The 26,119-nt window shown below is 47.8% G+C and overlaps 8 protein-coding genes across 8 annotated transcripts; 5 read left to right on the forward strand and 3 right to left on the reverse strand.

Annotated features, from left to right (window-relative positions):
- Positions 1-3,648: 3,648 nt before the first annotated feature.
- N7498_001540 (uncharacterized protein) lies at positions 3,649-6,723 on the forward strand (the record flags this gene model as incomplete). Its single annotated transcript, XM_058448603.1, has 1 exon — positions 3,649-6,723. One exon carries the CDS (start codon positions 3,649-3,651, stop codon positions 6,721-6,723), a length of 3,075 nt encoding a protein of 1,024 aa, XP_058314014.1.
- Positions 6,724-7,568: 845 nt separating this feature from the next.
- On the forward strand, positions 7,569-8,425 carry N7498_001541 (uncharacterized protein; the record flags this gene model as incomplete). Its single annotated transcript, XM_058448604.1, has 5 exons — positions 7,569-7,761; positions 7,822-7,903; positions 7,967-8,018; positions 8,098-8,366; positions 8,401-8,425. 5 exons carry the CDS (start codon positions 7,569-7,571, stop codon positions 8,423-8,425), a joined length of 621 nt encoding a protein of 206 aa, XP_058314015.1.
- Positions 8,426-9,627: 1,202 nt separating this feature from the next.
- Positions 9,628-10,877, reverse strand: N7498_001542 (purine-nucleoside phosphorylase; the record flags this gene model as incomplete). Its single annotated transcript, XM_058448605.1, has 2 exons — positions 9,628-10,701; positions 10,764-10,877. The coding sequence occupies 2 exons, from the start codon at positions 10,875-10,877 to the stop codon at positions 9,628-9,630; spliced, it is 1,188 nt and encodes a 395-aa protein (XP_058314016.1).
- A 1,382-nt stretch (positions 10,878-12,259) lies between these two features.
- On the forward strand, positions 12,260-12,646 carry N7498_001543 (nuclear transport factor 2 family protein; the record flags this gene model as incomplete). The annotated part of the gene is made up of 1 exon (XM_058448606.1): positions 12,260-12,646. The coding sequence occupies one exon, from the start codon at positions 12,260-12,262 to the stop codon at positions 12,644-12,646; it is 387 nt and encodes a 128-aa protein (XP_058314017.1).
- A 1,585-nt stretch (positions 12,647-14,231) lies between these two features.
- On the reverse strand, positions 14,232-15,830 carry N7498_001544 (agmatinase; the record flags this gene model as incomplete). The annotated part of the gene is made up of 8 exons (XM_058448607.1): positions 14,232-14,316; positions 14,375-14,525; positions 14,589-14,681; positions 14,736-14,953; positions 15,011-15,316; positions 15,392-15,482; positions 15,538-15,634; positions 15,696-15,830. The coding sequence occupies 8 exons, from the start codon at positions 15,828-15,830 to the stop codon at positions 14,232-14,234; spliced, it is 1,176 nt and encodes a 391-aa protein (XP_058314018.1).
- Positions 15,831-16,807: 977 nt separating this feature from the next.
- On the reverse strand, positions 16,808-18,782 carry N7498_001545 (uncharacterized protein; the record flags this gene model as incomplete). The annotated part of the gene is made up of 7 exons (XM_058448608.1): positions 16,808-16,987; positions 17,054-17,181; positions 17,237-17,311; positions 17,360-17,989; positions 18,053-18,142; positions 18,193-18,506; positions 18,565-18,782. 7 exons carry the CDS (start codon positions 18,780-18,782, stop codon positions 16,808-16,810), a joined length of 1,635 nt encoding a protein of 544 aa, XP_058314019.1.
- Positions 18,783-20,692: 1,910 nt separating this feature from the next.
- N7498_001546 (MATE family efflux transporter) lies at positions 20,693-22,334 on the forward strand (the record flags this gene model as incomplete). Its single annotated transcript, XM_058448609.1, has 2 exons — positions 20,693-21,350; positions 21,409-22,334. The coding sequence occupies 2 exons, from the start codon at positions 20,693-20,695 to the stop codon at positions 22,332-22,334; spliced, it is 1,584 nt and encodes a 527-aa protein (XP_058314020.1).
- A 2,321-nt stretch (positions 22,335-24,655) lies between these two features.
- N7498_001547 (FAD-dependent oxidoreductase) lies at positions 24,656-26,051 on the forward strand (the record flags this gene model as incomplete). The annotated part of the gene is made up of 2 exons (XM_058448610.1): positions 24,656-25,642; positions 25,692-26,051. The coding sequence occupies 2 exons, from the start codon at positions 24,656-24,658 to the stop codon at positions 26,049-26,051; spliced, it is 1,347 nt and encodes a 448-aa protein (XP_058314021.1).
- Positions 26,052-26,119: the final 68 nt, after the last annotated feature.

The raw sequence follows: 26,119 nt of genomic DNA on the forward strand, positions 1-26,119 counted from the left end.
GATGCAAACGTTTTTAGGGGCAGAGATGTACGCAAAAAGTGGATACTGTTTTCATTTTCTGCGGTGTGGGAGTCGGCTACACAAAGGCCTCGGAAAGAAAAACCTTATCCTCTCGCGGATTATTGGACTTGATGTAATATGCGTAGGAAAGCTATATTTTTCATGGGTCACATGCAGGACGCTTATGTACAGGCTTGAACTTTTGACAGCGCTAGTATATCAGGCAAATCGGGCGATGCGGGACCTCCAACATGTGCCTCGTGCTAGTGGGTTTAGTCACGGGATAGAGGGCATCTGTCAGACGTGCTAGCTCTGGTGGAAAGCGGTGAATTGGTAATAACTAGTAATAACTAAAGGAGAAACTAAATACAAAACATGAGCGCCGTAAGCCCTAAAACCCAAACTAGGTAATGCTCTGACCTGCATCCGACTTGCGGCATTATTGAAGGCCTTCAGCACAAACTAGAGTGATGGGTCCGTGCGCGGCTTGGAACTTCTGGATTAGCGAGGTTACAACCGCAACAATAGAAGTAATAGAAATTTCAATTAGTGATGCGGGAAATTTCTGTGGTGAGGTTCTCTACTTAACGACAGCCGACTTCTTTTTGCAGATCATCAAGTTCTCTCCGGCCTCAATAAAGACAAGAGGGATGAAAGTTCTTAAGAGTGCACGAATAAGGGTATGATTATTTCAAATGCAGAGCAAGGCACATTACTAGCAGATGTGGACTAATGGCGTAGCTATTGAGATGACTAACTGGGATACAGAGACACAGGGGCGCAGGGACACGCTAGTTGGGTTACAGCCTGGAAAGAAAGTTAGCCTAGTGGTTAGCCAATCCAGACATCGGGAGTTCGCGGAGCTTCGGACAAAGCGATGATTGACACACTTCGAGGGACAACAATCTAGATGACAAATTGCGGTATTTCAGTTAGGATGCGCTGCTTATCTTTGCTAGAATTTCAGGTGCCACTTGACCTAAAATAAGGGCAATTCCTGAGTCTTGACCGTTCTGAGTGGGAGACCGAAACTACAGTGGTGGGAGGCGCTTTGATTGACTTGAAGGCCCAGAAAACATGAATGGACAAGTTACGCACTACGCTTGTAATAGGGTATCATGAATGCATTGTTGCACTCTATAAGAGCATCATTCTCTCGCAGGTGCACTTGGCATAGTAGCACCTGTAGATGAGTGACGAGAGATAAACGGAGACAGACCTAAAAGTAGTAGCAAATGAACCAGGCAATACTACGTCGTTGATATGGCTTTCCGCGAACTCAATTCTGTTAGAGGTACTGTATCGTTGGTCAACCTGAACCACGCCACAGCTGCTTTGAGATAAAATACTGTACATAAATTCTGGGTCTGTGACCCACATCGATTTGTGACAATACATCTCTCTGAACCACGTCAGAAATGTAATGGGCCCCTGGCTAGTAAGAATACAAAACTTATTTTCCTCAACTGAGTCTTGACCATTATTTCTGTTCCTAAGTGGGACCACCGAGCTGTTTTGAAGTCATAACCTTAGCGACCGGCTATTCAAGTGCACTGGAAGAGATAGTTTCTAACGTAATATCACCTGCTATCTAGAAGTAGTGAAATCATGCTCCACCTGGAGGATAAAACAGGACAGACACCAAGTCAAATTTTGGTACGATAGATTATGTTATTTTTCTTTTCCTGCCCGCCATCGGAATCGCGAACACAGACATTATAATATTCCTACCCGGCTCTCAGAAAACAGTGAGTGTAACTTAATCAATATTAGCTGAGCACCGCTTTAATCTTCGCCTAAACGTAAAATTCAGGTACAAAGTGAGGTCAGCCGCCCCTATTACGCGAGGATGCGGTCGCCATGGACTGGTTCAGAGTGGGGGCGTTGAGAGAACTGCTTTATTGGACAACGATGCGTATTGTAGCAGTTCATCTATAGTACACGCGTGCTGCATATTACGAAGGCGCTATTTACCTACAGTGGCGTTCCATGAGTTTGAAACACCCCCCTGACCGCTCTTTTTTACCGCCTACCATAGCCAGCTTACCGCTCCCCCTAAACACGCGTGCCACATCGAATGGATTCAAAGCTATTTAGACACCAAATATGCCTTCAGCCCGCTTAGGCCAGCGCTTTTCTCAGGAGCAAATACAATATGATTACCCTTCACAGGCTCCAAACGTTGCCCAAGGCTCCCGACGTCGCTAGCTAGCCCTATATGAACGAATAAAGCTCATTGAGCTCAAATCAATCGGCTAGTTATATAAGGAGATCCACGAGCGTTATCCCTCTATTCCAATAGGTATAATCAAGACTACAATCGCTAGATCCAACCAGAGAGGTCTTACGTAAGTAACTCGTCCTCGATCTAGTGGCCCAAAGAAACTTAATGAAGAAGAGAGAATAATGCTTCTTAATACTATTGATTAAGACCCACGAATCAAATATAATCATCTCCTTTCTCGCCTTGATTATAGTGTTTCCCGGTAGACACTTTAGAGATTCTTTCGGGAACAGAATAAGCGAAAATAGCTCGTTCTTCAACGACTAGAGCTTACCGAGGCCCAAGCCCACGCACGACGTGCTTAGGCTGATCGAGTTTAAGGGTATAACTCTAATAAATAGAGAAAGATTTTTTGGTCCGATGAATTAACTGTCGAGAGAGGAAAAGGAGCTCGTCGCGAGTATACTTTTACTAGACTAGCGGCTTAAATAGCAGCCCGAGATATTAAAGAAGTCTCTTATTATAAGGGTATTAAATAGATGTTTTGGGCTGCTTTCTCTAGCTCTAGTCGACGAACAGGACTTATCCCGCTCTTTGGAGATTTAAATTCACCCCGTGGAGGTGTAAATCGATGGGTAATCCTCGAACTTTACCAACGTATGCTACCAACTTTAATGAATGGTACCGAAGGTGCAATTTTTCAACAGGATAATGCCCCTGTTCATACAGCTTATGTTATACGGGACTGGCTAGCAGATCAAGACTTTGCAGTGATGGCTTGGCCACTATATTCACCAGACCTCAACCCCATTGAGAACCTTTGGGCGCTTTTAAAAGCCAAGATCTATGAACTGCACCCAGAAATCAAGGGAATGCCTGATAACGAGGAGACATTACAAATTTTAACAGCTGCTGCACAAGAAGCTTGGTCGGAGATAGATACAGATATGCTTGAAAAGTTGGCCGTCACTATGCCTAACCGAGTAAAGCAGGTAATTGATAATGATGGGTGGTATACTAGTTATTAGCTATTCAACGGGCGATGTTTTAGCTGGCAGAAAAGATGGCAGAAAAGATGGCAGAATATTATGTAATTAAGGGGGGTGTTTCAAACTCATGGAACGCCACTGTAGTCCGTGACAATACATGGGCCTAAGCGGGCGTCCCAACGACTAGGGTCCCGCTAATAATATACTGGCCACATATACTGGCTATCCTATGTACGGTCTTCGCCGCTTTTAATTAAACGGGAAGAAAGCGCCGTCCGGATCACACCGTATGGTAACTGGGATATGACACCCCTTGAAGCGAAAGGGCCGAGGCCCTTTATGAGCTATATAAGTAGACAATTTCCGTCTCTTCGCCTTTTCTCGGCGATAGACAAAACTTTGTGTTTCTCTCTTTTTCTCCTTTTCTGCTCTACAATGCAAATGACATTCAATTTCCTGGCCATTGCGACCAGCTTTGCGTGGCTAGTCACAGCGTTGCCTCCGGAGCTAAACGAATTTTTTGCCCATAATCCTCTCTCAATTGTTACCCGTGCCTCTCAAACTTCTGGCAGTCCAACTCTCTCACGCAATGGTGTCTTGCAGACCAATCCAGCCCTCGTTCGTGCTGCTAATGCCCGATGTCCGGTTGGCTGCTTTCAGAGTGGAAGCAATCCCGGCAACTGGACCGTTTACCACAGTGTCGATCGTTTGTCTTGGTGCAATGAGACAATGTTGCTTGATTTTGCCCTTTTCAACCCCCTGGATGACCCTGAAACGCAAAAGAGCATTCGAGCATGTACTGCGGGTGATAGTCCTCAAGAAGTAGCTTTGACAGATACTTCATGTGCTAAACTCCATGATTCAACGGAGGAATTATCAGCTAGTCTGCATATTGCTTTCGTGAAGTCGAGCTCCTCGGCCTCTGCATCAAGTCTCGTCTCTGTCACAGGACAGCTCCAGAGCTATGTGGCTCAAAAATCCGGCTGCGATCAGACAATCGCATTCGCTACTACTACAAAGGGAATTGTTGGTCTCTATGCTGGCTCAGAAATACAGCGGCAAGGCCTGGTCAGCACAGTACTGACAGATTTCGCCACCGTGTTGAAGGACATGACCACTTCTGACACCGTCCTCGTTCAGCTTTGCGGAGAGAGTCTTAACAATCGGTATATGTTTGGCGTCATTGCCAGCGCACAGGGCGACCTTTCTGCGATTCAGAATGTAGTCCAGACGTGGAGCAAGAATGAGTGTGTTACATCCTATGGAGAGACATCTGTCTGGCAAAACATCACTGTCAGGGTTCCAACCGCACAACATGTTTCCAAAAGCAGTGGCAGGACCACGACAAAAAGGGCTACCGCAAGCAGAGTTGCAAGAGGACTGCATCCTAGGTCCACATGCTCTACCGTGCAAGTGCACTCAGGAGACGACTGTGTCTCTGTAGCAGCCGAGTGTGGTATTACGGTTACAGAGTTTAAAGAATACAATCCTGGCTCTGATATTTGTTCACCCCTACCTTCTGGTCGGCATGTGTGCTGCTCATCAGGGACACTTCCTAATTTTGCCCGATCGCCAGACGCCAACGGCACTTGTGCCGCCCATACGGTCAATGGTCATGACACATGTAGTGCCATCGCCGCTAGCTACGACATTACAGTCGCTGACCTTGAGAACTGGAACAAAAATACCTGGGGTTGGATGGGCTGTTCCGATTTGCAAGTCGGGAGCTATATGTGTATCAGTACCGGCTCAGCTCCAATGCCCGCACCACTCGCGAATGCTGTCTGTGGTCCGCAGGTACCCGGTACAGCAATTGCAACAGCAGGTACGAACTTGTCGACTTTAAATGAGTGTCCCCTCAACGCCTGCTGTGACATCTGGGGCCAATGCGGGACTACTGATGAGTTCTGTGTCATCACCGAATCCACCACAGGAGCACCAGGCACAGCTGCAGCGCGTACAAATGGCTGCATTTCAAACTGTGGTACAGCAATTGTCCAGTCTGATGCCCCGGCTGAGTTCATGAAAGTAGCCTACTGGGAGGCATTTGATCAGTCGCGTCCGTGTCTAAACAGTCCAGTCTCGACACTGGCTGACAGTGACTACACGCACGTGCATCTCGCTTTTGCTGAAGTCACCTCTGATTTCAAGGTCAATGTCTCCGGTATTTCTGACCAGTTTAATACATTCATGAGTCTGGGGGTTGGCTGGAAGAAGATTCTTTCCTTTGAAGGTTGGGACTTTTCTACCAATCCTGACACTTACAATATTTTCCGCCAGGCGGTGACAGAGGACAACCGTGCGACGTTTGCCTCCAATATTGTCGAGTTTGTGCGAGAGACTGGCCTTGATGGAGTAGATTTTGATTGGGAATATCCCGGAGAGCCCGATATTCGAGGAATCCCCGCTGGAAGCGAGGAAGATGGATTCAATTATTTCATGTTCTTGGATGAGCTGGCCAACCAGTTCTTGAAAACAGTGCCAGGGACTACAATATCTGTCGCTGCACCGGCTTCCTTCTGGTATTTGCAAAATTTCCCTATTGAGGCAATCGGGATGATTACCTCCTATATCATCTTCATGACATATGATCTCCACGGGCAATGGGACTATTCAAAGACAAGCGCACAGAGTGGCTGCCCCTTTGGAGACTGCCTGCGATCAGATGTGAACTTGACAGAGACCATCAACGCCCTGTCCATGATCACCAAAGCCGGTGTTCCCTCGAATAAGGTTGTTGTCGGCGTAACTAGCTATGGGCGTTCCTTCCAAATGACCGAAGCAGGCTGCTCTGGCCCCATGTGTACCTATACCGGTCCCGCATCGGGAGCCTATAAGGGACCTTGCACTGGAACTGCTGGCTATCTGGCAAATGCGGAGATCGCCTATGCCAATGCGACGCTGGCGAATCCTGCATACACTTTTGATACTGCGAGTTATTCGGACATCCTTGTTTTTGATGAAACTCAATGGGTTGCCTGGATGGAAGACGCTAATAAGGCGGTGCGAAGATCCCTTTACATGGGCATGAATTTCGGCGGTACCACCGATTGGGCTGTTGATCTCCAAGGGGATGCCAGCACAATTACGAGTGAGTGCGATGTGCTGATCGCATCGGATGGAACGTCATTCCCAATTTGTGCCTCTCCCACTCCCCAAATTGGCTGCATCGAGGGCACCGGGAGTGGTAATTATCAGGACTTGTGTGAATTCAGTTGCCAATACGATTACTGTCCTTCGCCATTTTGCAATTGCACCGCGACTGGGACAGTCAATCCTGTGCCACTGGAGACCTCGCTCACTGTTTGTCCAGTTTCCGATTTGGATGCTAGCTTCATCAGCCTTTGTGACTTCGATTGCAAATACGGTCATTGTCCCAGTAAATATTGCGCTACCGCTACTGGAAATGAACTCTACGGCTGTGGCAACGCACCGTCTCTGATAGAGTTGTCTGCTAATATTTCAACAAGCAATCCATCTTGCCAAGATGTGGGGGCCGGTATGTACTGATCCAATCACTATCTGCCGTGTTCTCTATCAAGGCCATTTTGCAGTGACATGCAAAGACTAATCATAATTTTTGGGCAGCTGGAGAGATACAACAGTCAACTTGGGACGCAATTGGTGCCACAGACTGGTTTAGACAAAATCTCACCAATTACGACCATTACAGAGCCAATTACCCCATGGACTTGGCCAATCCCATAGGAATCGGGCAAAGCAGCAAGTATTGCGACCTAATCGACACTGGGGCATGTCACCCTGGTGATTGTACAGGGGACCAGCCAGGTTCGGGGCTTGTATACTGCGCAATCCTGTCTATGGCCAACCTCGATAACGTCAGTATCCATGAATTCTCCTTAATTGAAAACAAGAAGAGCTTCCCATCTCACTCAACTCATATCGACTTTTAGATGATGCGTCAAGTGTATACGGCAATCGGACATATCCCCCAAAATTTCACTGGGAGAGCCGGTGAAATGCTCACGACCTTCAGCTGGCCTCCCCCACCAGATATGGACTTTTTCTGGACGGAATTTTTGACTGCAATTAGTACGATGCTTGTGGTGGTCACTACCCTCACTGGAAACATTGAAGTGACGGCAGCGGGCGCATTTTTTGGTGGGCTGGTCACGGAAGGCCTTAATGCACTTCTTAATGATGATAATTCGGATAATTCTTTGGCACGAGAATATTTGAGCATGTGAGTCTTTCATTTGTGTGGCAACTTCTCTGCTGAGCTAGATTCGGGGCTAACGAAACGGCTGAACAGTGAATCCGATGATTGGGCAGATGCTCTTCAAGCAAACATCGCAACTTCCTTTTCGGATTTCGTGGGAAAGGGAAATGTGAAAATGGCTGATATGTTTGAACATGGAGCCTTCCTAGATTCACTACAGATCCCTATCATCTCCAATGCCTCAACGCATGTACCGCTCACCACCGTTGAATCACAGGTCATGCAAATTTGGGACGCAACGGTGATCAATTCAATTTGGAATGCGGAGAGTGTCTTCCTTTACTGTTATCCTATGTCTGAAGCTGAGTGTATGCTGTTCCACTTCCCTCCCAGACTTATTGTCAGCGGCTAAATAAATGGACAACCAGTCACGAAAAAAAGTGGGAAGTATAACTCCGACCTACAGGCGTGGGTCGATCAGGACGACGGGTACGGATGTTACTTGCAAGGGTAAGAGTTGATGTTGAGTCTTTTCTACTCTTGCTCCCGAGATACTGACAACTGTCTGTTTAGAATAAGTGACTTTAGCGAAGTCTATGTCTACGGCACGCCACCTGGATATAAGGTACGTTTTAATTGTTTGGTCTCAACCATAATGTTACGCAGGAGAGTAGAATATAGAAATTAACTTGGTTTCATGGCAGAACTTGGCCACTAGCACTTACCCTTTCTCCATTCCAGATGTCATCAAGGGAAGCTATGCGAGCTTTGTCCAAGGGGGCTTCAATTACACTCCCTCCGTGGAAGTGAACGTCGATACGGTTGCATCTTTGACAGCAGGGGATATTAACGACGGGAATTTGTGGACCATGCCTGGAATGTGGAATCTCTGGATTTGTGATCCGCATTCTAAGTGGAGCATCGATGAGTTCTACGATAATATGAATGACGAAGGGTATGGCTGGACTGCAAGGTAAGAAGTTGTTTCTTCTATCTACTCTGTTCAGAGCAGTTCCCAAAGCCAGGCGCTGACTTTACTACCATCTTAGTATCTGCGGTTGCCAGGATTACACTGACAAGAATGGGATTAAATTTTCTCATTATATCGATCTTGGCGAAGGCTGTTCTTGCGGTGATGCATCTTCATGTTGTGTGGATACTGGAAGCGTGGATTCATGCCCATAAGCCTTGGAGAAAGCAGCAAATTATGCGGCGACCGACACTGTAAAACTTCGCCAGCACTATTTTAAATACTCCTGAGGAGCTCTGCTATGCCAATAGTCTGACCACTGGAGGACTCGTCTTCTATTTGCCCTACTAGAGCATGGAATGGAACAAATTGACTCGCTCTAGTTGAAACTAATTGATGTAAAGGAAGTCATGAAATAAACCAATTGTAGTCATCGCTCTCAAATTTTTGAATCACTCTTCGATTTAGTACAAAAAGTCCACTGCTCTTCGATGTTCGAAGCTCAAAGTAACTTGGTAACAGAGTCACGCTAATCCGGTGGTTAGACCTCACGCAGGGTGAGATAGCGTAAATAAGGCAGTGCACAAATGATTGGAACTTATGTAAGAGCAAGAGTGGCTCGTGGAAGGAACTAGCCGTGGTAAAAGCTGTAAAAATAGTGAGATACCGTTGAATCTTGTCACTAAGAATATATAACTTAAGATTATAATGATACTTAGAATCAAAGTTTATGCTAGATTAGAATACTTAGTGCAGTTAGGCCTAGTTCGGAGAATACTCCAACCTGCCATCACGGATATATATCATTATTACAACGCAGCGTATAAAGGGACATATACTCACATTACCACTAAAGGTGCCCGCGACGATCAGGAGGCCTGTTGTAAAGCAGTATGGCGCGCTACGCCGCGTAGTAGTGTCAGGGGACCAACGAAAGATAGAAATGAGGCAACGCAGGCTAGCAGATGCGTATTTCACCGCGCACGGGAAGGTCAAAGGCGAATTGTCTAGCGAGGAGCGGAAGCGCTGGCGAGATAGGGCCGCGGAGAGAAGAGCAGCGCAAAAGATGCGGCGGGTGGAAGCATCAAGTGAAGGAGAGAAAGGGGAGAAGTCCTAGAAGTATTAATATAAGAACCAAGCTCGAAGCTCTATTTATTTACCAATCGTAGAATATGTATATATCATTAGCTATAGTAGAGAGACCACCCATGTACACGCAACGGTCGAGATCTCTTAAATTCAAAATTTTGGACGCAGGCAACGATTAGCTGCGTCTTCCGAGGCCGGCTCCAGCGTTCCTCTTCTTGAAGGCGCCACTGCCAGCCAGCGATTGAGTCCGTCCGGGGCCAAAGTCGGGCTCCCCACCTAAGGTTCCAAAAATATCACCGATATAGTTGCGAGGCTTCACGCCAGAGGCAAAAGTGGAATCCCACCCCTTCAAGATACCTTCAACGACAAGGATGCCGGCACGGTAGATGTTTTCCACGGCCGGCTCAAAGCCGCCCGCGTCAGCATAGAGTAGGTTTTCGGTAGTGGCCTCTCCGGGGTGGGGACGGTCAAAGTCGGACGCAGTGCGCATCACAATAATGCGGGAGAAGTCGGTCAGCTTCTTGGCCGATGACCGAAGAAGGGCTTCGAGCGTGGCGCTGTCTTCCTGAGCACTGGCACAGTAGTCACCAGTGCCGTTGGTGAACAACTTGGTGGTGTTCTCGAAAGCATTGCCCAGGATGTTGCCGCTGTAGTAGACATCAGAAGTAGCAACGTCGCACTCGACGACTCCCGGAGCCAACGTAGCCGCCTTGTACTCCCCACTCTCGGTTGCGTAGTGGGCACGATAGGCCTTGGCAGCCGACGAGTCAGAAAGATTAGCTTGGAGAGCAAAGCCTGCGGCGATGCTACGAAGGTCTGCGTTGACCTCAAAGACCTCCGTGCCGTAGATGCTGGTGGGGTACTGATCGGGGTAATCGGAGCCCAGAGGAATATATCCAGTGGAGTAAGAGGATGGAAGCTCTCGTATGTCAATTTCATACTGAAGAGCCACTTGAACAGCATATCGCGCAAAAGTCACCGATCCGAGAGTGACTCGCTTGGGATTGACACCTGCAATGCCGGCAATGAAGACGTAGGTCTGCGAGAGGTCGAAAAGAGGCGAGAAAGCAACGGAGGTGACGGTCGTGGCGGCATTAATCTCAGATTCGCCGGTGATCAGCTGGCAAATCTCGTGGTTCTCGGTACAGTGCACCTCTGGATAGAGGGGCGAAAGACCGGGGACGCTGATGTTGTGGGCCAGGAGATTGAATTCGGGAATGTTCCACCACGCTTCCGCTTCGGGTTGGAACTGCGACGGCCATGAGTACGGGAGTGATGAATATACGTTCCAATCATCATTCATGGGCATACCATTGACACGATAAACACCTTCGGAGCGATCTTCTCATGAGGCGTGCGGACAGAAGCCGCACATAGCGTGCTTCCACCCAAGAAGAGCGGGATTAGGGTTCGCAAGGACACCATGGTGTTGGAAATATTGGCTGCTCCGGTAGCTCGGAAGGACGGGGAGCACCGCTTTTTCAACCTTACCAGAGCTCCAGGATGCAAATTTTCAATTCCGTCGCGTCTTCCATGGAGATCTCTGAATTCTCGGAGTGGATCATTGCGCGAACTCGAGATAGAAACGATCAGCCATATTCCGTTGACGAGTGCCCGGTTCGGAATGGCGATAGCTTCTTTGATTGGCCTCGAGCAGTCAAGCTCCATAGTCTCCGCCAGCAACGATAAAGATTTTGTCTTTCAACTCGACCCGTGACTGGTCCCTGGTCCACAATCTCAATCTCCGCGGGACGTTGCTTATCCTTATCACTGCGGCCGCCCGTGAAGCGTCTTATCGCGGATGCCTTGCACGTTCAACCGTCGGAATAGGCCGGTGGATTCACCAGGAATTATCATAGACCGCGGGCGTTGACTATAGATGGAACGAGATAACCTCTAGCCTGTGGAATCATGTCGACTCCGCCGAGGAACTGTACTGTATGCTACGACCGCATCATACGACTCGACTCTGTTTCTGTAATCGAATTTATAAAAGCAACTATGAAAGTGCAGATAATAAGGTACTTATCACTTGAATTTTGGCTCTCCGAGTAAGTCGGTAGCGAAGTGGAGCATGGGGGTTGAACCAAGGTATCGACGAAGTGTGCCTGGTGGACTCCATGGAACGAGGAAAAAAAGAAAAACTCGTTTCGTGAACAATTAGAGTGCGCCTTTGTGTGGCTCACGCTCATGCGAATCAGTCTATGGATCGAATCACAAGTACCTGATGAGCTCAGGCAAGATGGGGATTGTGTGGTGATGGAATCCAGTGCCTAGTTTCAGTGTCTCAGTGCCTCAGTTGAAGTCCAGTCAACCCTCCACCGACAGTACGGACGACATCGTTCGAATCGGATACACTTCAAAGAGCCTCGAGAATGTGTACGAGCATAGCCTATGTCCTCCCGAGATACCGATTTCACCAGGGACGTACGCAAAGACTGGGCAGCCAAGGGGCAGTATGACGCGCGGGGCTCAAGCCACCGTGGAACAACATCGGTCGGCGTGGGGCATGACGCATGTCAAATAGCCTTAAATAGAAAAACCGTGACGGGATTGACAACCTCGTGTTGCTGATCAGACATCGAAATTGGTTGGCTCTCAACGTCATCCCCACTGACGTCATTTTTAATATATCGAACGTTGGACAGGGAAAGCAAATAAATCCGTCGGTCCCCACGCCGGGAAACCACGTTTACTATCCTAGCGTGTTCATTTCGGTCTATCCGGTATGCTGTTCTTTGAGTCCTGCCGTTTACCTTCTCGAGCTGACTGAAATAGCACATTCAGCACACTTCTCCGCCTCCGCCATGCCTTCAATGCACGATCGTATCCGCGAGGATATCCTCAACAAGGAGCGTGCCCTGTGGACAGCCCTCACTTCGGCTGACCCTGCGCCCGCCGTGCAGAAGCTTTGCAACCCGGAAGCGAACATGATATTTCCCCAGATGGAGGTTCTGACGCTTGAGGACCCATCCCAGTTGAAGGCCGCCTTGAAGCCACCATTCCACCGGTTTGATGGATACCAACTCGACGATGTCCGAACAATAGTTATTGATCTCATGGCCGGGACCGTGACTTACAAAGTCCGTGCGGTTCGCGGCAAGAATGAGTATCGCGCAACGGGGTGCACCACGTGGAGCCAAGCGTCAGACGGCGAGTGGCGAATCGTTTGTCACCAGGAAACACTGTTGTAGAGTGATTTGGAACGACTTGCTTGTAAATGCACAGCTGGGAGCAAGATATATGTGTGAACGGGTCATGCTGGTCATGCGTTATGAATCGATGAAGCTATTAATGTCACAACCTTTTGACTTCGTACACTCAATTTTGATATCCAATATGAAGTACAAGCTAGATGCATCTCTTTCTCCCTCGATGAATAACGCACCAACAAGCACATCCTTTGTATTCCTCAAGTCAAATCCATGGTCAAGGCGAAGATCCCCGGACGGATCAGGAAGGGCCATAACCTCGTGAACATTCCCATTACGTGGGGACAACCCGTGGGCCTATTCTGGCGGTTGAATCAACAGCATGTAGAACCACTTGGTACTGTGAAATTAGTTCAAGTCACCATTTGGGTTATTTTGCAGGCTCCTGTGCTGGAACAGCGGCCCCGCGGTATGGTGACTTACTGGGAACCGTGAACTGATACGATAAGAAGTCTCAAGTGAGCTTTTCAGCGGTTGCCGGTCAGTTCCTCTTCAACCCACTCATCATCACGCCCCTGGTCTCCCTAAACAGACCATCCCCCCTTGTTCGAACTGTCGAATGCGAAGTTCGGGAATGAACAAAGTCAAAGCGGTATCTGGTTAAACCTTACAGGATGGGGCAGCCAAGCAATCGCAGTAAGCAGTGGCAAGGAAAGTTATTCACATCCAAATATATACATGTTCTATTCCTTGCTAGTGATTAGTTACCGCGTTCAAACTCAAACTCAGACTGACTGGATCGCAGGTGATATGGCTATTCGCTGGCCAGTCCTTCTGATGTATCTACCTCAATGCCCTGTGGATTGCGGGGATGGCAACCATGACTGAGTGTCTTGGAATAGAGCACATGGGCATGATCTGCCTACAGGCCCACTACTAATATCAGCTTTTATGTCTCCACATTATTGACAGGATTGAGATGAGTTGGAAAGCCGAGGTTTGCGCGTCGCGTCGTTCTTAAGGCTCCTTGGCGGCCCAGGCGCGACAGTTCACGAACGGGTTTCAGATAGATGATTTCGGATTGTCGCTTGCTCAACCTTACGATCTGGTGAGCTCGGTATGGAATTAATCTGAAGATTGGGCAAATGTTTAGTTTATTCCTCTTGAGCGGGGCCTGATCGTGATGCTCACATTCTTTCAGACTTTTCACTTTCAGGGTCACACTGCCCCGAGTCTATTGAGATTGTGCAATTGCTCAGTTCTCCTTTTTACCGTATCTCTTTATCGGGCTTCCCAAATACCAATTGGGTACCAAAAATCACTAGACATGCCGTGGTGGGGTAATTCGTCATCTTTTGTCCCGCTAGGTTCCAACTTTTTTATTAGATCTTATGCCACATTGGAAGATTTTCATAGCGAGCAATTCCACACGAGAACCCGGACAGTTGTGATTTGATCATATCAAACCGGCACCTTGGGAACCTCACATCTTGGGCCAAATATATACATATTGACACAGCCTCATCGCCTCCCCGTGCGATAAGCTCGGGATCACCCACCTCATTCAACCAGCGCCATGGAATGCGAACGGATTTAACTTCCAGGGTTCCATTTAGAACATTATGGCTTACAGCTCATGCTTGTCCCCAATAGAGAGTGGGCCCATCTTCACCATCATCGTGAGGACCTCATACAAAACATCGGCAGCGGCCCTTTAAGGAGGTTAGCCAAGCTCCACCGCATTCCAAGCTTTGCTTAGAGGCAACTTACATAGTCGAGAGCTCAGCATTTGTGTCGTATGCTGGTGCGACCTCGACAATATCCGCGCCAATGAAGTTCAATCCGTCTAGGCCGCGGATGATGGTTCGTAACTCGCGTGTAGACCAACCGCCGGTCTCGGGGGTGCCAGTGCCAGGTGCGACTGTTGTATCATTCCATTAGCAATGAGAGTAGTGCCAAAAAGTGTTGCATGTGGAAGACTTACAAGCTGGGTCCAAAGTATCGATATCGATGGAAAGGTAGATCGGGTGCTCGGTTCCGACACGCTCTCGAATCTTTTTGATGATGCCGTCCGTGCCTATACAACCCCATTAGCACGTTGGAAAGAAGAAAATTGAAAGTTAAAAAATACCAATTGTGTCAATCTCACGAGCCTCAACAATCTCAAATCCACAATATCCGTCATTCTCATAGTCCGAAAGACCGGACAAAGTCGTGCGAATACCAGCGTGGATGTTGGTGTCGTTCCTCAACAAGCCTTCCATAGCCGCATGGTAGAAGTAAGTACCGTGATTGATAGCAGCAACCTGACTAGGAGAGCCACCGAACACCTTTGGCTTCCACGAGTCTCTGTAAGAGTACAATAATCAGTGACATCTCACACTATTTGTGTAAATGGTAACTGACAAGTGGCTATCGAAATGAATCACTGTCACCGGGCCGTAGGCCTTGTTGATGCTTCGCAGCAGAGGCAACGTGATGGTATGATCTCCTCCCAAGGTAATGACACGAGGCAGTGTCTTGCCGGTCCGCGAGAGCCCAGCATTGTCGGCGTTGGTAAAAGGTTTGCGCATCAGAATGCTGTTGTGTCCTTCCTCAATTTGTTGAATCGCCCATGCGTTGTCGTAGGATGTCACGGGGATATCGCCGCAGTCCATAATTCTCAAGTCGCTGGTGAAAGGGTTTGACTTGAGGGGAACATTGTATCCGCCGCTGATCATAGTTCAATCTTTAGCCATGACAGCCAATGTACGCGCGCTATAAATGGAGACCTTGTTTGGGACGTACTAAAGGTTGAGACGGCGAGAGCCTTGTCTGATACCACTGGGCCCGAAACGTGCACCCGGTCGGTAAGAAGTACCGGTGTCGAAGGGAGCACCTGTAGCAAATGAGTTTCATGGTTAACAAGTAGGCCAGGAATTTCATGTGTTTACCTAGGAATGCAATGTCATATTTCTCGGATTCACTCGAGAGGCACGGGAAGTAGGGAAGGCGACCAAAAGTTGAGATACCGGAGAAGACTGAGTCGGCCTGGAAAGATTGAAGAAATAATCAGCCATTTTACGTGAAGAAAAAGCGAATTGCTTCCTACTTGAGCGCCTCCATCTCCTGGCAGCGTATTATACCACAGCCCTTGGTGTGGTCCGGCCAAAGGGGTCTGGCTGTGATCCCTATGTGCCGCTACCAGGCTCAAAATTGCGAGGAATACTATAGTGCAAGCAATCATTGTGGTCGGTCCAGGACTTGAAGAGTTGAAAGGGTCTTGAATGGGCAGATGAAGATAGACTGCCGGGATGCTTTGAGCTAGATATATTACTTATGAATTGGAAAAAATCATGGCCTGAGAAGGTTTACTCCGTAACATGGGGATTTATTGTCCCTGTGCACGACCTTAGGCAACCAGGATTGCATCACCCTCCAATGCCCAGGTATCTCCCCACTCCCCTCAACATCCAAACTAGGCGACCGACTGATGATCACGGATCAAGATGTATCTATCAAAAGCCTGAAATACCCCAATACGCATGTTCTGCAAATTTACACAGCCTATATTGTGGGGTTCATGTGCTACTCTATCTTACTTCCCAATTGAGCAACCCCGCGAGGATTGCACATGGAGGGGAATAAGCGATAGGTTGTACATCATATACAAGGATATCCTGGAACTCAATTCAACTTACCAAAAGGGGAAAAAACGAGGAGAGGGCATCGGGGATAAGATAACGTGTGTTTTGGTGTGTTGTTCGTGGCTTATCTGAGGTTGCGGGTGACGAACCATCTGTGAGCGTGTTATCAGTGCACTAAATCCCCGAAACCGGAGTAGTTGTTGTAAATTTCAACAAAATTGTCTATACATTGCTTTGCACAGAAAATACATACAAAAGACACCATGTGTCGGCAATTGTAATGGTGCAAATTGGCTGAGGAGCTTACTGATTCGGACTTGGTTGATGAAACTCTTCCAACCAATTAAATGGTCATTTGGATATTTCTTCACCGTGCATTTTCCACTTCATTCAGGTTCTTGCTACTGGGAAAATTAAAGAAACAAATGATAGACGGCAAACAGCAAAGCAAAAAAGAAATTTGAGTAAGAGAAGATGAAAGTTTGGACTTAAATACAGCAGACAAGATGAATGCCAAATGTAAGAGATGATGAGAAAGATGCAGATGGGCACTTTTTTGTCTCTTCTATATAGGAAACTAAGCCCCTGTATCATACTCCGGGTTGACCCATGATGGCTGTGGTGCGTTCGTTCGCATAGATGCACCATACTTATGCAGAATACCAAAAACCAGACCCCCGCCTACAAGAACAATCAAGGCCTGCGTGGTAAACGTCCAGGTCCAGCCAACAGATGCTTCCCAGGAAGCAATAAAAAACTATTAATTGATTCCGTGTTAACAATGCTGTTCAGCCCTCGAAACCTTCAGCCGAAGACAACATACCGGGTTGATGAAGGCACCTAAGTTCAGAAACACGGCGTAAAAAGTGATCACGCTCGTTGACTGCAAAGGATAACAATCGACAATATAACTGCTGATGACGGTATTTCCGACCTGGACCCCAGCAGCAACTAAACCTTTTGTTAGCCGACACCATGCTTTCCTCCCGATTGAGATCATACTCACATAGGAAAAATGCAACCTGACCAACCATCCAATGATAGTTCTTGTCGAGACTGACGCCCCAAAGAATTGATCCGACTATTTAGTTGTCAGAATTGGTGAGTAAGACCTTGTCAGTGCACCCACCTGCTGTAACCAAGATAGCAGGATATGCCAGCCATAGTCGCATTTCCGCGACACGAACGCCGCCATTTTTCTTTGCCAGCGTTTCCACAATGAAGTCACTAAGCCGTCCCGAACAACAAAGCTCCGAGGTAATTGTCCCAAGGAGTAGACCAAGGAAAAGCAACCCTTGAATGAGTGGGGAGTAGCTTTCGTAGGCTGCAGGTACCATAGTGATAATAGAGAGAATCCACCAGTACCAAACGAATGAATACCCGAGAACTCCGATCACGATCACTGGGAATTGGAAAGTAAGCACAAAACGAGTTAGTGAGTCCCAAGGACTAGGATGGCGCATCCCAGGGACAGGTAAAAAATTCACAAATGGAAGTTTCTTTGTTCTAGGTAACTTCTTAGGGGGAGTCCCTCCGGGGAGTGCCTGCTTAGGCGTAGAATTTTGATCTACCGCCTGCTTCTCAATATCCGTTGGAATACGTGGCATGCCTTCCACAACATAGGGCTGGAGTAGCATTGTTTGTCGAGGGTATAGCGTCTCCGGCATGAAGAATATCTCCAGAACTAACAGAGCAGCGAACAGAACGGCATTGAACCAGTTGATCCACGCAGCACTCACGAGATTCAAAAAGGCACCGACTGAAATATCACAGCGATTAGCGCTTTTGAGTACTCATGATTATTGCTTGGGTTTCAACTCACAAGTCGGCCCCAGTAGAAGTCCAGAGTCGATTGCCAACACCCACAAGCCAAGCTTCTGTCCGCGCTCATATTCGAAAAATAGGTCATTCACTATTATTTTATTAGACGTGCGCAAGAACCAAATAACAAGTGAAACATACCAACGGCCATGCCGACAGTTGAAGCAGGGCTCACACCAAATCCTTGGAAGAACCGAGCAGCCATGTAGCCTGCGTATGTATCGGCCACTGCCGCTCCGATTGTCGAGACCAAAGCAATAGTAGTCCCAATCAAGAAGATAACCCGGCGACCGTAAATATCACAGAGAGAAGTCCAAACTAAAGGACCAACAGATAAGCCTAGGGCTGGGACAGCGACGCTCCAATTGACTTGTGAGTAGTTGATGGAATATTTAGTTTGGATCTCTGAGAAGGATGGGACCGTAGTTGTGGTCAGGTACGTAAACAGGAAATATCTAGATGCGCCAAGTAAGTATTTGGAATCGGGCGATAAAATCAATCCCTGAATCTCACTTGAGCATCACAATAGATAAAATTCCGTGTTTTTGAAGGCTCGACCAGTTCAAAGGGTCCAATGGATCAGAGGTAGGTTGCGGATGAAGTCTGATCCCATTTTTGTCGACGGCATCGCTGATAAGTTTTGTTCCATTTCCAATTGATGATGGAACAGCATCGATTGAGTTGTTGGTACTATGACCTTGACAGTCTTTGTGAATCTGTTTTTCATTCATGGCTGATTGACACGCGATCTCAAAATACAACGGTCGGGGCTGAACGTGAATAATAATGGGAGATGTTACAGAACCGGATTCGCATATTATAATTATCTAATCCTATTTAGCCTCAATTATAGCTCTTATCTCGAGTCTCCGTCTGACGGCTTGTAGAAGTGGAACACCTGGTCCGGGGGTCGAGAAGGTTAAAGGATAGGCGACCCTTATCAGTGACGTCTGCTAGCTGCACGTTTCATGCTAAACATTAAACAGATTTAAATGAATCACGGGGCACACGCTAATCAACAAGCCATGTGAAATTTGCAGTTTATAGTACCGCCTTTCCCAAATCGGGTGAGAACATGATCTAAACCATCAAAAGCCCCACTACTTCTAAATTCCTTTTCGGGTTAGTTCAGTCTCTCTCCTGGTCGCCCTATTCGACCTGCTGTCTATTTTCTTGTTAGACCCTCCTCGATGATTCGACTGACACTATTAAACACTTATTGGTGAAATGTCTGTGCATTCGGAAGGAATATTATGGAACCCTAGAGAGGGCCGAGCGTAGTTGGAGGCCTGCGTCAACCTTTGTATATGGAGAGATTGTGTGTATAGTGTGCTGATTTTACCGAATTCGCCCTAACAATTGGATACCTTGTTTTTGTTGAGATGCGGTAGCTCTTCGTGTTCTGAAATGCGCACAGATAGCCGAAGTAGTGGCACTAGAGAATAAAGACTTGTCTTCGTGCTTGGTTTTCGTTTGGATTGGTACATGTGTCATCTCTTTGCAAAATTTGAAGATTTTATTTTGAAAAAACCGAGAATTCATCTCAGGAGCTAGTGGCATCTTGAGTGAAAGGAGGGAAATATTAGAGGCCGGCCAACCGAGATGTGTCCTTGGAGGTTGAGGAGTTTATCACATTTGGATATATTCGAAGAATGATTTGCGTTGGTGCTGGGAATTGGTTATGCAAAAAGCATTTCTTCAATTTCTTGCATGAAGATGATCAAAGGCAGCATATGAGCACCCGGAAGGTTAAGAGACTATTTTAAGGCACCGAGCAGGCCAAGGCGACGTTACCAGAAAACAGGCAAATATGAATAAACTATAGCTAGGGAGAATTCATAGTTGACCTCTTATAGTGTAACAATCGGCTTTAGTTTCACCAAGCGTACTCACGCACATGTGATAGGGAAAACGTGTGTTGAATGGATAGATCGTGTTTATTGGTAGAACATTCACTCAACGGGACAAACTAAAATTGATTGGGAATATGCTCACCATCTCACATCAACCGATAGTTACACAAGGACCAGATGTATAACTCCGATGCGGACAAAGCCTGGATGGTCCCTCCACCTTCTGTGTTGGGAAAGTCTGGAGAATCACCAGCCCCGACACGCCCCAGCCCTTGGATAATGCCTATTATTTTCTCTAGTGATGAGATCTTCGAAATTATTTTCCGTAGTGCCTAGACTGCTCTTTTTCTACTTCCTTATCTTCCTGATCCGCCCGGATGTCGGTAAGTAAGATTGGCCTCGTGCGCCGAGGTCGGGATCATCCACATGCGCTTGTTGACGTGTCCGAAGTGACTAGTATTGAACTTGCGTGCACGCAGTTCCACTGCGGCACCCGATCTGTCGTCATGAATTTGGTACTTTCATCGTGTATATCGATTTGATGCAGATCCCTGCCGCCAACTCCATGAATTACCCTTGAAATTTTCAGCTCTCAGTTCAGCCCGATACCTACGGGTTCTGACGTCGGCTCAAGTTTGCTCGAAAGCATTACCGTGGCAATTTAATCCACCATAATGCATGAGGGCCCTATAATGATAAGCCCCCCATATATCCCTAAATATGTCTCTTTCCTCTCGGACAAATACCGACATCCTTATTTCATTTTTTGCTTCGATCCCGTCGCGAAAATGTCAGAGTATGTCAGTAGTAACGTGAATAGAAACGTGACAAGCAACGAAATCACTTTCTCCTACTCGAACACCTCGACGCCAAATGAGTATACCAGACTCCTTCCTGAGACTAGAGAAGATAACCTCCCCATAGAGGAGGACTTCCCTTGGAATCACGAGGTTGACAAGAATGCCGAGGGGCTTTCGCATAGTCAGCGCATTCTGCGTGAGTTCTGGGAGCTGTTCAAGGCTTCCTTTCCTGTAATTCTGGCATATGCGCTGCAGATGAGCCTGCAGACGATTCCCGTGATTATCGTTGGTCACTTATCATCAATGCACCTGGCTGTCAGTGCATTCTCTTTGATGTTTGCCTTGGTCACCGGCTGGATGATTGCACTTGGAGGAACAACGGCCCTGGATACCCTGGCTTCGTCAACCTTCACCGGGAGTGGAAATAAGCACGACCTAGGCATCCTTCTTCAGCGCGCGTTCTTGGTTCTCGGACTTTTTTATATCCCCGTCGCTGTCATCTGGGCTTGTTCCAATACCATTTTCCAGGCTCTTGGCCAAGATCCAGAGCTATCCTACTGGAGCTCCAAGTTTTTGACGGCATTGATTCCCGGGGGTCTTGGGTATATCTACTTTGAGGCCATGAAGAAGTATTTGCAGGCGCAAGGTCAGAGAGTCCATGTGTTTGTGTGATCATGCATAGTTGCTAATCCTTTAACTTACAGGAATCATGCAAGCTGGAACATACGTTCTACTTATCACTTCGCCCCTCAATGCTGGATTATGTTATCTCTTCTGCTATACATTGGACATGGGGCTACTCGGTGCTCCCCTAGCAGCCAATATCTCATACTGGACCTCCTTTATTCTGCTAGTCCTATATTCCAAATTCATCACCGGTTCCGAATGCTGGGGTGGCTGGTCTCGTTTAGCGCTCTCGAACCTATGGACCTTCGCCCGTCTAGCAATACTCGGAATCTTGCATATCGGAACTGAATGGTGGGCCTTTGAGATCGTGGCATTGGTGGCAGGTCGCCTGGGCACCATTCCTCTCGCAGCCCAGAGCGTTATTATGACAGCCGATGGAACTATGAATACTATTCCCTTCGGACTTGGTGTTGCAACTTCCTCTCGTGTCGGGAACTTGCTCGGGTCGCGAAATGCCAAAGGTGGTGCACGTGCTGCGCACTCATCTGCGATTCTTTCTGTTGCTTTTGGTGCTGTTGTGCTGGCTATCCTCATGGGCACAAGAAACCACTTCGCGAAGATCTTCAATAATGACCTGCAGGTCGTTGAACTCACTGCTGAGATCATGCCATTGGTCGCACTATTCCAGATCGCGGATGGTTTGAATGGAAGCTGCGGTGGAAGTCTTCGAGGAATGGGCCGACAGCATGTAGGTGCCGCTATCAACATTGTGAGCTACTATTGCTTTGCTTTGCCACTGGGTGTTTATCTTGCTTTCCATGGGTGGGGACTCAAAGGACTTTGGGTCGGTCAGTGTGTTGCCCTCTACTGTGCGGGTATTTTGGAGTGGGTGCTCGTCACTTTCACTCATTGGGACAACGAAGTTCGCAAGGCGTTTAAGCGGATGGACGGTCATGGTAGTTTGGAGTCAGGTGTAGGAACCAAGATTGTTGGTGATGATTAAGAAAATGTTGATAGATTATACTTATATATTGACTGTATAGATGCCAAGACAGATAGTCATGATCGCCTATACAGACTCGCAGTATCTTGTTAGTGCGGCTGCACAGTGCCTAGACATTTTGTGATTCAAATTTGGAAGATGAAATTTGTAGTCTACCAGCCAAATGTCTACGTATGCCGGTTCGTTCTATCAACAAATTTGTAAAGCGAGCGAGCGGTATTAAACTACGCCAAATCCTACCCAGAGGAGGTGATGCGCGCGAGCAGGGGTGGTGTATATACGAGCCGAAATGCTAGAAAAAAAGGCAGTGGAAATATGAACGTTGCCAAAGAAAGATCCGACCAGTAATTTGAAGATAATTCTGCTCAGTGGTATATCCCTGGTTTGTGACACACTAGGAACCGACGGGCACGTGAGTGCGTATGGTAGCTTGTGCGCGAGATAGCAGCGATGAAGGAAATTCTTGATTTCTTAATCAGCAGTAACCAGTTAAACCTTGCGTGTCACGGAAAAGAAATTTCTGCAAGAGCGCTGAGCTAAATGTTCGCCCTCCTTGCTCGTCGGCGGTACAGTATCATGGACACTGATTATTATGCCATGAATTCCCCTAACTTCGATATGACGCTCCCATTCGTCCCGAACACTCTCCATTTGGGTAATTCCTGAATAAAACAAAGTTTGCTATTGTTCAATTTCTTAAGTTTATCTCATTTCCCCGTCGGCTGGCTGAAAGAGCGAACTGCATCCAATTGTCCGAAAAAGATCTGCATCGTTGCTCTCTCATGCAATTGAGCGGGGTGGAAGGCTGGAGGCTACGCTTATAGCAAGTGCAGCAGCATTGATTGCCTTAATGTGTACAATTATCATTACAGAGGCGGGTCATGAGTTCTAAGAACAGCGACCAGGGTGCTTGGACCGAATGGAGACAACCTGGGCAATATTTCTGGAGGACCTGTCTAGGCCCGATCCTGTTCGGGGTTCCCGGAAAATGACTCGGGAATTTTAGGATGAGTCATGTACTACAGATCGTCTAGGAGCCCTGTCAAAACTCTTCAAAAAGCCTGCAGACTTGTGTTTTGTCTATGCTCTCATCGCGTTCTGAAACTTGACAGCGACCGTGCCCCCTCATCCGGCGAGCAGTGTGGTTGTGTGATGTCGAGGTGAAGAATGAGCGTTGCAATCCGTGCCATGTCTGATATTAAAGTGAATCTCTTGAGGCTTTGGACCAGAGAATTGAATGTAATGAGGAAATTACTCCGGGCGGTTTGAACAATCACGTCTGCTCCTTTAATCCACCGTGTGTAATTAACCAGCCGAACGAGGAAAAAGGATATCTTTCAAATTCAGAACCGCATGAGTCTGAGAATGGAATAGGAATGGGACCAGATGTGAGAACCGAAAGTCCCGGGTTCATGTAACATCAGCGGAACGCAGGTCAGGCTCCGCCAAAAATGACAGGGAACTGGGAAAACGGTGAAAAACCAAATCTGGGCGTGGCAATGGCATCAGCGTGCTCGCTTGATCTGATTATTACCCCACCGAGACATTCTAGCGCTTCAAAAAACTGCATCTGTGCGCCAAACATGCTGCCGAACATGCAGCTTTATCCACAATCACGGGCATGGATACTCAGTCGGGCAAGAGAGAGGTGGAATGGGATCCACGTCCAAGGCAGGACACGGATCGAGTGAGCCACCACTGTACAGTAGTTTTGGAGTTGCGGGCCTCGGAGGACCTGGCCGGTTGGTCTCTTCTAAGCTAAGCCTTTCTTGACAGTGGCAAATTCGGATCTCTTTTTCTCTCCTTTTGTTCCTGGGTCACCCCCGTGAGATATCTTAAGTGGTCAATCGTGTTCTTTCAACTGTATCAAGGTCTAAACATATCTAGCTTACTGCCATTTGTCGGGAACTTGTAATCTGTCGCTTTTAACATTGCTAAGGCGCCATGGAAACCGCTATGTGTTGAGTCCGATCCAATCATCCATTCGCAGAGAGCCCCACCAACGGTGCCGTGGATGGACTCGCTCCAACGTCCAAATGCCGAGCGATCGCCTATCCCGGCCGAACAAATCTCGACCTTTTTTCTGGGGATGAACAATTTGCTGTTTATTCAGGGATATTCCTTAATCTTAATAACGTCTGACGAAGGGGCTTCGGCGCGTCGATAGTTAGTCATGAAACGCTTCGGTCTCGAGGTAGATGCTTTATATTCAACGCTCAACCCGTGCCTAACCCGAATGAAGATGCATATTGAGAACGCCAGATGCAAGTATTAGCCGTGCAACAACAAAAATTTTACCATTGCAGCTTCTGTCGATCGATATGGATTCCCTACGCCCGGTACGACACATCATCATCATTGGTGCGGGCATCGGGGGCCTCGCCTGCGCACTCGCCCTGTCCCGAGAACTCACACCCTTTGTGCCCGACCTGAAAATTACGGTATACGAACGACATGATATACTGTCCACATCAGGCGGTGCCATCAACTTGACACCCGTGGCACAACGGCACCTTGCGCAGCTTGGGGTTTTGGATGAACTGAACCGAATGGGGCCCGAAGGCGGAGCGGAGGTGGATGCAATCGAGCTCTATTCTATGCGTTCCGGTCGCTCAATTGGCTCGATTGACTTTGTCGACCACCGGGGCAATGGTTATGGGGGATTCAAGGGTCGACGTGTGATGCGCATCGTGTTGTCGATGGCAATGATGACCATCGTGGAGCGGTCACCCACCGTCGACATTGTTTTCGGCAAAAAAGTTGTCAACGGAGAGGAAATAAACAACAAAGCCGTGGTACATTTTGAAGATGGCACCAAAGCTATTGGTGACCTCGTTGTCGGCTGCGACGGCGTTCACTCAGTAGTTCGCAGCCGATGGGTTGATCCCGACACTCCTTCTCAATATACGGGGATGTCATTCCTGCAAGCCAATATACCGTCCGAGGATATCTCGTCTCCTATTCACTTCCGCTCGTCTGCATTAAATGTTTCCAGGCATGGGTCAATGTTGACAAGTTTCTGCGATAGTGATTGCAAACAGATCTTTGCCGCCGCAGTCGTTCAGTTCAGTCAGGAGGACCTGAACTTCTATCGGCTTGAAGCCGGACAGGACTGGGCAACGCAACATCAAATCAGGGCCGCTCTACGTAATGAAATGCGAGATCGCTTTGGAAAATGCGCGATGCCTTGTATTCGAGAGATGGTGAATAGCAAGGCTGATTGGATGCTTTACCCCGTCTATCAAGTCCGACCCGGAGGACCCTGGTGCACTGACCGCGTCATCTTGCTAGGCGATGCAGCTCATGCAGTATGTCCCCCTCAATGCCTTATCTGACAAATTACCAAAGCTTCTTTAGATGCCCCCACGAGACGAGTCCGCCGCATACGCCCTGGATGACGCAATTATCTTTGCTCGAATCCTAGCCAAACATCGGTCGGAGCCGCTGACCGAAGTCTTTGACACATATGAGCGTCTTCGTCGGGATAAAATCAACTATGCATTCAGGGAGTCTCACCGGATGTGGGACCGAAACCGGGACATGGGTATACTGGAAGGCCGGCTCAAGGAGTGGATGATGCCCCTTTATCTCCGCAGTTATCGAGATCAGCGAGAGGCTGCATGGGAGTTTGATGCAAGCAAAATCACCATCCCATCTCCTGCGCCTAGTGAAGACTTGGTATCTTTGCATTCGTTTCTGAAAGAACAAACTCTGTAAGGGCGCCGGAATGTGCACAGGCGGGTTCTTTTTATAGGTTGGTAATGGTGTTCAGCGACGGTTGCATG

The sequence above is a fragment of the Penicillium cinerascens genome (genome assembly GCF_028974065.1).
Source record: "Penicillium cinerascens strain IBT 15544 chromosome Unknown contig_16_segment0_segment0, whole genome shotgun sequence".
Taxonomy (NCBI): domain Eukaryota; kingdom Fungi; phylum Ascomycota; class Eurotiomycetes; order Eurotiales; family Aspergillaceae; genus Penicillium; species Penicillium cinerascens.